We start from the raw sequence: 11257 nt of genomic DNA on the forward strand, positions 1-11257 counted from the left end.
ATAAGCTTGTACCATACAAGCATACCATAAGCATTACCGAGTACCGAATACCGAATACCGAATATCGAATACTGAATACCGAGTACCGAGTCCAACTTCAATTTCAATCTCCAGCACCACGAACATATCAACAGCATCTTGAAATTCGTTCATTTTCGTGATCCGACGTATTCACATTATAAGATAATGCGTAACTAACTAGTATGTTTGTATGGAATTGTAGAATTGTAGAATTCTAGAATTGTAGAATTGTAGAATTGTAAAAATGTAAAAATGTAAAAACTTAGGAATGTAGGAATGCAGGAATGTAGGAATCCTGGAATGCAGTAATGCAGGAATGCGGGAATGCAGGAATGCTTGAATGTAGGAATGTAGGAATGCAGGTATGCAGGAATGCAGGAATGTAGGAATGTAGGAATGTGGGGATGTGGGAATGTCGAAATGTGGGAATGTGGAAATGCGGGAATGTAGGAATGCAGGAATGCTGGAATGCAGGAATGCAAGAATGCAGGAATGTGGAATGGAGGAATGTGGGTATGTTGGAATGTAGGAATGCGGTAACATTTCGGCATATATTTGAGTCCTACTTAACACCTTCATCGCCGATAATCAATCACTAAAATCCCCGTACAGTTAAAGCAATTGAATTAATTAAAGCGAAACTAGAAAGTCAATATTTCTCGCCATTAATATATAGATAACATTAGAACTCTTTCGCATTCGTAACGTTCTAATCAAATTCCGTTTGTGCAAATATATTGCAATAAAAATGAATTTTCAAAATTGGTCATAAAAACTACAAATCGACGCAGTTTTGAAAGTGATCGTAGCGAAAGGGTTTCAACAGTTTCGAAAATTGACGGGACTTAAAATTCTGACGAAACGCAACGAAATGCGGAAAGTCTAAAAAAAAAACTGTGAGATCGTTGGTATAATCGGCCGACGACAGTAGGAAAACTCGCTTTCCAGTTATTATCCGGGTTCCGTAAGACAATATCTTCAGATATTATTAGCTGACGCGTCGCCGAGTACATCAGATCCCATCCAATTACAATGCCCCGATATATTATATCCCCGCGTAAGCTGTTTTCGCAGACTACCGGCACCGTGAGATGGAAAACGCGTTTACGGTCTAAGCCAGGACTTAATATAAGCCGTTGACCGGCTTCGCTAGTGATTTCGCTGTTCCGATAAGCTGATCGTACCACCGGGAGACGTCCCACCGGCGATCCTCGATCGATTTTACTGCTATCCCACCGCAGATTAGGTCAGGGACCACAGAAACGGGTTAGAGTACGTATGGGCGACGGTAGCACGACCGTATCCGAGTGATGAGATGATTGCCCTGCTAATGAAACCTGATAGAGAAGCTCGCTTCGACTGCCTTGTTGCGGATTATTCTGTCGCGGAACGCAATGGATCATGCCGGTGATACCGTACACTTCCGTTTACTATGAGACTCGATATATGTAGACGGTCACAGATCGCGCCGCGGTCTCTCACGACTCGACGCACATGGCATCCGGAAGAAACCGGCGTCTGTAAAAAAGTATAGCGCTCGAAACGGTCTAGAGACAATTCCAAGTACGAGATTCCTCCATGAGCTTAGACGCTCTACAAGTTGCCCTAAAAATGTTCCGTGCCCGCAACAATTGAAATATATGGTGATCTTATTGGCAGGAATGTAGATCAACAATGAAACCACTTGCCTCACTCATCAACCAGATAACAGGAGACACTTTTCGAATTTTAGCTTCAAATTAATTATCTATCCACAAGTAATTATTTTACTTTTTGTGCAATAGTTGTATTTATGACTTCTGCATGCGAATACAAAAATGTTGATTATGTAAGGGTAGTAAATAATACTAAATCTCAAAGACTGACAGCATGAAACCCTCACACCTGGTGAAGACACTGTTTCAACATATGATCGAACGAATTCCTTTGTTCAAGACTCATTCTTTCGTTCTGTAGTGTTAACAATGGAGATTTTGTATACCAATTGTATATTTTTGTTTATCTGCCGTTACAGCAATTTCCATAGAATCGATCGTGATTTTATTCACTAGGAGCTGTTGTCACATTTTGCGCTGACGACAGCCATAATTCCCAAGTTGCAAGAAAAGAAGATTTCAAGAAAACGTACGTATTGTTTAAAATAATAAATCATTTTAACTAGGCGCAGAGAAGATAAACTCTTCGGACACTTTCGCCGTTTTCTATTCCACATATTCGTGTTCGTGCAAACCAAAGTCTAAATGTTAAATAACAGCAACGAGCATTCTTCTCTTTATAATTCTAATGCCGCCGCGGCGGGCATTGCCGCGAGTTTGATGAACGATCGCGTGCGACCGGTATTATCGTTTCGGGCTTCGTAAATAAGCGGAATGTTTCAAGGTGCCGGGCCAGGTGACACCGACCTGATCGACGAACGACGAAACTTTCCGGTCGAGTTTCTGCCACGGTCTGGCCACATACCGGGTGGCGCGTCTTTAATATCCACCGAGTGTTCCTTACGAGCCCGGTGTGTCACGTGTCGCCAAGATATTAGATCGCCGATCTAATGGACTTTTGAGCCAGAAGATCTCTCTATATAGGTTTACGTGTATCGCCTGAAATTCTTCCCCGTTTCTGGCGGTGGTTGTCCTCTTTTTTTAAACCGTAGCGCACGTAGCGTTGAAAACTCGCTTAAATGATCGAGCTATCCGTAATTGGCACGATGCTCTTTATTATTTCGCCATTTTTCTTTTCATTTTCGTTAAATATACTCCGTCTTGTGTTTATAAGATTCTGATCGTTAAATCTGCAATTATAGTCTTTGGCATTTGTCTACTATGCTTTGTTTAGGCGTTAATAGGAGGTGTTAATAATATTAGCCCTTTGCGCTCGAAGCCATTTTAACTGTAATTCTAAAATTATTTTTCTGACATATAGCATCTCTATTTTATATCACAAAATGTAATTTACGCATATAAAATTAAATCTTGTAACTCGTGCAACAACGATTATACTTGTAATAATTTTTTATAATATAGAAATTATTTGGAACGTGCTATAGCTATTTCAATGGTGCCTCGAGGTCGCCACTCGAGTGCAAAGAGTTAGTTGTTAATGCTAGGTTTACGAAACGAGTCATTAGAAACTTCTTTCACTTGCAATTACTGAAACTGTAAACACAGATTTATGGCGAATCGACTCAATGAGTTTGTTCAATTGGGTTTATTTATTATAGAAAACATTGCTAAATGATAAAATATTTGTAAAACGCTTAGTTTAAGTGAACGTAGTTTATAAATGGTTTATCTGATCTATCCCCTATAAAATGTAGAACATGATCTGCTAAATACGTATAAATTATTCGTATCTCTTAAATTAAATTCTGCTATCATTAATATTTCCTGCAATAATAGCTTCCATCGACAAAAGCTAGACACATCACAGTACAATCCACACTTTCGCGTTTTTGGAATAGCAGTAGCTACGAATGCTCGAGGATCCGCATTCCGTTTACCGAGCAGTTCTTGGCCACGATGCTGAATGAGACTTCGAATCATTCACGAGCACACCTACCCGCACGTTTTCCAACTATTTCCGCGGGGTGCGTCGCTGCGAAAACTTGCTGAGAAAATCGAGCAAACGGATATTTCAATAACGGCGGCGCACCGTCCTATTAATAAAACAAGCCTGAATGCTTCGTCGCGAGCACGCTGTTCGAAACTTTCCCCGCGAAGTTTCGATTTCCGTCACCGAATCAACCACCTGGCGAAACGTCAGAAACTCGCGGCACAGCTCGAGATCAATTCATTATGAACAGATGAATTCAGAGAAGACTAGGATAGATATAGAAAATTGACTTCCTGAAATTGGGAATTTCTTCCAAGCGTCGCAGATTTTCAATTGTCAGAAAATATTGTCGTAAAATAATGCCTTCGTGGTTTCGCGACAGAGCATCGTGCACTTATAAAATAATTATAGTTTACAAATAATAATCGTAAACGTTAAAAGGCAATTGTGAGTTCGTGACCGAATAAAAATCAACGGCGAGGGCTACCGTTGAATGAATTAAAAAGAGGACGCGAAACTGTTGTCACGTGCGAGACGTAAACATTCGTACGAACGAGCACGCGTGATCGTTTCGTAAAATACGAATCCCAATAAAATTTCCATAACAAATAATATCACCGATACAAACGTATAAAACGTATTAACGAAACTTTCGTTGCAGACCCGTGTGAAAGAACCTTTAACCGATAAGCAATTACGACTTTTTCCACGCGTCATCCAACAGTCCCTTTAAATTTCCGCGCAGCAGACGAGTTGTCCTGTCCAATTCGAAAAAAGTGATCTCCGTCTAAAACGGGTCCGAATATTAATGAGAACCGAAAAATTGCGTGGAACGTTTTTCAAAGAAGCTCGTTTACCATTCGTGGAAGGTTTCGCCGTCGGTCCCGTCGATTCCACCCACGGCTGGCGAAATGATAAAACGTTTGCCAGTCACGTGTTGACGATCTCCGGCCAGCCTAAGTGTGTGCGCGCGCGCGCGCTCTCGCTACCGAATAAAAGAAAGAACGGCGACGAGACCGAGAAACAGGATGTCGCCGCGGCGGACGCGTTTGTACGCGTGCAAGTGCGAAAACCTCGGACCGCGATAATTATAAATATGAACCAGAAAACGATGTTCCTTCGGCTCGCTCCAGAATGCCAAAAATAATACGCCAACCTCGAGTCGATGTTTCCACGGTTTTCGTTTATCTTGGAACAGCGATCGCTACGAGATTTCGTTGTCTCCCTTGATTAGCTGCTTTGCGTTACGAATTAATTGAGGGCGGCGTAAATATTTCCATTATTAACCCCTTGATTTATAATATCGAGTCATAAAGTATATACTTGCACTATACTAACGAGTGATAAAGATTTTATGCATGATCTATTAACCCTTGCACTCGAGTGGTGACTCTGAGGCACCACTAAAATTGTTACAGCACGTTTCAATATAATTTTTATATTATGAAAAATTAGATTTCAAAAATTATTGAAAGTATAACTGTTGTTGCACGAGTTACAAGATTCAATTTCGTATGAATAAAATATATTTTGTAATATAAAATTAGGATAATATATGTCAAAAAAGTTATTTTAGAATTACAGATAAAATGGCTTCGAGTGCAAAGGGTTAAATAGGAATATTACTAATTTATTTCAAATCGAAGCTAAATAATATTCTTCTGTTATCGAAGTACTGAAACGGGAGTAAATAAAGACAGTACAAGAAATAGGAATTGCCTAGTCCTATTAATGAAAGTATTGAAAATGAATAAATGAATGAATAATTAGCGCAGCATGAAAGCAATCGTAATGCACAAGAGGTTAATACTGTTTCTGCTGCGATTTTGTGTATACCTATTTTGACTAAAAGGTGTTTTTCGATATCTTTCCGTTTAAATGCAAATAATTGTCAAAACTGCCGGGATTTTTAATTATTAGTTAAATATAGACAATTATATAATAGTAAATGTTAAAGTTAGGCAACAACTCCTGCATTTTCCATTACAACTAAAATAAGGATTCTCTAATATAATTATATAATAATTATGTAATTATATAATTATAAGATAATTATACATAATCGATATTATGCTGCAAAGTGGCGTTGATATTTATATGTAAAATCGATTAAAATTACTCATTATTGTGAATTATCTAGTAAAAAATGATATCACTGAATTAACAACTGCACAAAGAGTAAAATAATGACTTGTGGAGAAATAATTAAATTTATAGAATAATTTGAAGTTAAAATTCGGAAAATGTCTCTTTTTTCTAAAAGTGTCTGCTGTTATCTGGTTGATGCGAGGCAAATGGCTTCATTGTTGACCTACATTTCTGCCAAAAACACCACCATATATTTCCATTCTGTAAGATTTAATTACAGCGGCTGTATTACGTTCTCGTTAGGTTGCGAATATTTCGCGCATTACCCGCAGAAGCATTGTAATTCATTTCAATTTTGTGGATATTCATTTCCGTCGAGATAATCCGAGAAATTTTACGAACTCGATGATATCAAACATCTGACGAATTTGTGCTGGAATAACAAAGTCTCTTAATTAGCACAGTAGTAATATACTATTATTTAATTTGCTTATAATTCGCATACTTCAGTTTTGCTATTCACAACCGTATCGCTTGCGAATTCGTAAAAATTTCAGCAAATAACAAAATTCCGATGAAATCTGAAAAAGAAGACCGACGTGAAGTCATATGACCTGAAATCACACGTGATTAAATTATCGTAAGATTTAATGATTGCAACAGGTTTGTTTATCAACGTGAAAATTTCAAATTCTTCAAACTTTTGCGAAACATTTGCACGTCGCGGACTGCGAGATAACCCGAGTATAAGCGAAGTGGGACATTCTCATTTTACAGAATACGAGGTAATCGGCACTTATACGGAGTATTCGATTCCGGCAAATTGAAATCAATTCAATTCACTCGGATTCACCGCGACCCACTTAAGCACCGCGTAGCTAATATGGAAATCTGAATCACCCTGTATCGACAAAGAGGCGAATTCCTTTATTACGACTCATTGCCGGGGTTTCGAGTACTTTGCAGACGGCGTATCGGCTGGAGCAACTCGTGACCCCGCTTTCTCTCCCTCCCTCTCTCTCTCTCTTTCTCTCTTTCTTTCTCCGTTCTATCCGCGTCCCTCTCTTCCCCATTGAAATCTAAATATACCCCATTATATTAATAGCGTATGGTGTGTGGCGATGGCAGAAGGACCGTTTCATACGCCCGCGATGCCCCGCCGATGCTTTCGGCCGAATGCAGAAAACCGCATTCTTTCGGCGCGCTACCGTTTACAGGACGTGTCCCGCCGGCTGGAAAATGCGCCGCGAGAGTTGCTTACACGCTCGAACCGCGGGTTCCCTCGCGCAATATTTTTCAGCGAATTTTTTCAGCGTACGCCGCGCGTCGCCACCGCGCCATAACCTCTCAGTCTCCGAAACGGGGTGACAGTTTACCCACCACCCTTTTTTTTTCTTCCATTGCCCGAGCCTCGGACAAAATAATGAAAACGGTTTGCATATTTTAAAAGTATTCCGCGCCGGGACGCTTCTTCGACGATTAATGCGGCCGGAATTTTCCTGGGAATAGAATCATCGCGGTCGCAAATGCGCGCTCTTTAACTCCGTCCATTGTTGCGATTCATTTAATCCGAAAATACAGTTTGTTTTAATTGTAATTTTTCACGCTGCGATGGTAGTTCGTGCGCGTTCTATGAAAATTAAATGCGTTTCGATTGCGAGATGGTTTATAATTGTTTATCGTATATTCTGTTTTATTGTCTGCAATTTACGCGCCTATTGAAAAGTTGATAATATGTGTTCGATTATCTTTAAATTAACTTTTTTTAAAAATGGTGAAATATGTTTCGAGACCGGAAAAATATGACACTAAAATGGGCGTGTTTCGTTTAATTCGAAACATATTTCATTTACAAAGGTTTATACAAAATTTTGCATCCTTCTATGTGTAGATATTAACAATTTTATATCGTCATGGATGATATAATTGTTACAATTGAATAAAAATTTTATATCGTCATGGATAATATGATTGTTACAATTGGATACAAATTTTATAAGTTAAACATTTTTTTAACCGAAACATTGTTAGTATAAAAATTATTTTGTGACGTGACAGAATAATTTTACTGGTGCCTCAGAGTCACCATTCGACTGCAAAGGATTAAATGTATCAACATGTTTACTAATTCATAGTAAAAAATATTTTGCTCAAAAATTAGTCAGCACGCAATTTCTAAACAATTACAACACTAAACGTTGATCAAAAGTTCTGTCATCGAATAAAAGAATGAAATCATTGCAATTGTTTGAACATAATCGTATATTATTTATAAACTAATTAATTATGAAATAATCTTTGCACTGACATAAAAAATTATTAACCCCTTGCACTCGAAGCCATTTTAACTATAAATCTAAAATAATTTTTCTGCCTTACAGTGTTTCCATTTTATGTGACAAAATATATTTTACACACATTAAATGATTTCTTGTGACTGGTACCAATCGTTTTACTGTTAAAAATTTTTTCAATCAAAACTTTGTTAGTATCAAAATTATTTTGTGACGTGACAGAATAATTTTAGTGGAGCTTCAGGATCACCACTCGAGTACAAAGGGTTAACCCTTTGCACTCGATGCCATTCTAACTGTAATTTTAAAATAACTTTTCTGACATATAACATTTCCATTTTATATAACAAAATATATTTCATGCATATGAAATCGAATATTGTAACTCAGGCAACAACAGTTATATTTTTTAATAATTTTTGAAATCTAATTTTTCATAATATAAAAATGATTTTGGAACGTGCTGTAACAATTTTAGTGGTGCCTCAGAGTCACCACTCGAGTGCAAAGGGTTAAATCACTCGGGTCGAAAATTAACTAGTTCAGGAATCACGATTTCGTGCGGCTACAGAATCGAATCATCGCGCGACGCGTTAAAAAGTAGCCGGAGCCGAGGGGTCCGAAAACTTTCTCATAGCTGTAGCCGTGTGAAAGAGCCGCGGTGTCGGGAACTATTCGAGTGGTTCGAAGGATGCGATGCGGGTTCCGGTATGCAGCCCTCTCTTTCAACGGCGCGTCCCCCGACATCCCGTTCCGGATCGATTTCCCCAAAAAACCGGCCGTCGAAAGGAACCGCGCGGCGCGGAGGAGCCCGGGATACGGTCCCGCGCCACGGAATCGTTTCTCTGTTCGATTGCGCGCGGGGCGGCAACGGCGCCCCGGCTGCCGCGCGATAATCAGCTCCAATTACGGTGTGGTTCGTTTTTCGACCGGGGGAAATGATTCGTTGACGAGGGGGCGTTGCTTCTCGCCGGGAACGGAATAAAAGGGAACCGCATACTCGCGTGAAAACGCAATTTTCTGGCTCCCGGTTCCGGACTTCTTCCTTCTCCGCGATTGTGTTACTTCGTTAAAATGAGACCACGCGGGGATCCGTGTGTGTACGCGTACAGCGGCTGAGGGAAAGCGCGCCGTAACTCGCGCCAGGCGGAAGCATTAACAAGCCGAGAAATGGGATTTGCTCGGGACTTGGTGGCTACCGAGAAAAATGTACGGGTTTCCTGTTTAGAACGACACGGTTGGTACATTGTCTTTAGGTAGAACCAAGGCGCGATGAACCTCTCAACTCGAAGAAACCCCTCAGCGATTGCTCAGCTGGTCTTTAAAGCCAGATTTACCAGACCAATAAAAATGACTGCTTTTGCAATTTCAATTGAAAATTTCTACCGCGTGTAACATTTTCTTGCCGATACGATATCACGACTTTTGTAGCCGTAACTGAAGAATCAGTTTCTTTGCAGTTTCCTCTATAAAAATTTCCAGACCTTGATCAATAAATAATGATTTCATTTTAGTGAAACGTTCCGAAGGAAGCAGGAAGGAATTTCAATAAATGTTTTGCCGTAAAATATGGCAGCTATTTTCGAGGAGTCAAAACACAAGTGAAGGTGGCCAGATTTCCTCCTCTTCGACGTCGATATCGGTGGGAAGAGTTACGGCTGGTTATATCTTGTAACTGATTGATCGTCCGTTTGTCGCGAAGACTTATCGGCCGGGCTCTGTCGGCCCCCGGGAAAAGAGTTATCGGGCCACTCGATTTTCACGAGGACCGTTCTTAATAGCTTTCTCGCCGCGCAGCCCATTTCTTACGTAACGCCGCCGATTACTCTGATAAAATCGACTTTAATGAAACGCGGCCAACTTGCTGCCGAGGAATCGTTCCGTGGATGAAAAAGAAGAAAAAAAAGAACGGTGACACGGTCGAACCAGTTCAACAAACCGTGTTCCAGTTTTATCGACGCGCAAGAAACGGACGAGTCGCGTTCGCCGGGTTGTCGCACGAAAATTGCTTGCTACTGCGAGACGGACATGCTTCAATTATAAAAGAATGCTCGAGACATGATTGCTTCTGGCAACGAAACCGACAGTTTTGTCAATGGAGAAGGGAAAGATGATAACCAAACATGAACCATCTACTTTAGAATTCATAGTCAATTGGTATAACCCTTTTTTTGGGGCGTTTAAAGTCGCATCGACCTTTTGGTCATTAGCGACATCAGGGTGCTGTTTTTTTCAATATAATTGGTAGATCTTGTAAATATATTTACAAGAACATTGTGGTTCATTGATCGAGCAATGAGGTAAATTATTAATTTGGAAGCTATTTTACTCCTTGGCCATTTGAGTGCCGCGTGTCTTTGCTGTTTTACCGTCCAAAAGTTCCAAGGAATCTTCTTCAATAAAGACATTTAACTTGAAAATATCTCGAAATCTAATAATCTTTTTGCCATGGTACCCTAATCATTTTTTACGTAGAACGAACAGAAGAATCGATCTGTGCAATAAAAAAATATGCATTTCTATTTAAAGAAATTATGCAATTGTTAATTGCACATGCACTGCTGCATCAAAAAAGAATTAAAAGGCCTACAGATATAGTGCTCTTCGAACCATTTATCTTTCTCCTTTGGCATTTTTTCATAAACGCAATAATAACAAGGTTATGACTTAAAACAATTTCAAACCCTTGCACTATCGCTCCCTTTCATGCTGCGACGATTAGCACCTATTCGTACTTAATAATTTTCCTAATAACATCAGACAATATTTTGTCCTATATTGTCATTATTTATCTTCGTTTCTATACTTTGATAACAGAAGAATTTATTTTTACATCGACGTAGAAGAAATTAATAATATTCATATTTAGTAGATAATTATTATAGTGCAGGGGGTTAACCCTTTGCCCTCGGATGGTGACTCTCAGGCACCACTAATATTGTTCTTTCGCCCTTTAAAATAATTTTTAAGCAACAATGTTTAATTTCAGAAAAATTGTTAAATATAGCACTGATAGTATGAATCACGAGAATTAATTTGGTATATATAAAATACACTTCGTCGCTGAAAATGAAAATACTATAAGACAGGAAAATTATTTCAGATTTAGAGCTAAAATGGCTTCGAGTGTAAGGGGTTAAGCATCGGGTAGACATTCTTCTTACATCTAGATCGAACGACCGCGACTACGAGACACACTTAAAATAAAACTCGAAGATTCTGCACAAAACGTGCTGTATTCATTTCATCAACTCGGAATCCAACAATAGAGACGAATAAACATAGTTCGGGATTCAACGAAACGACGA

General features: G+C 39.3%; 2 protein-coding genes across 8 annotated transcripts in view; one reads left to right on the forward strand and one right to left on the reverse strand.

Annotated features, from left to right (window-relative positions):
• The window catches only part of LOC144473307 (uncharacterized), a 43447-nt gene extending 43117 nt beyond the window's left edge, over positions 1-330 (forward strand). The window contains exon 4 of the mRNA XM_078187078.1: positions 288-330. Within this exon, the coding sequence (XP_078043204.1) occupies positions 288-330 (43 nt within the window). The remainder of the gene's footprint in view (positions 1-287) is intronic.
• Positions 1-11257, reverse strand: part of Hiw (MYC binding protein highwire) — a 402512-nt gene that overhangs the window by 61617 nt on the left and 329638 nt on the right. The gene's annotated exons all lie outside the window — the stretch shown is intronic.

The sequence above is a fragment of the Augochlora pura genome, chromosome 7, assembly GCF_028453695.1.
Source record: "Augochlora pura isolate Apur16 chromosome 7, APUR_v2.2.1, whole genome shotgun sequence".
Classification (NCBI taxonomy): Eukaryota; Metazoa; Arthropoda; class Insecta; order Hymenoptera; family Halictidae; genus Augochlora; species Augochlora pura.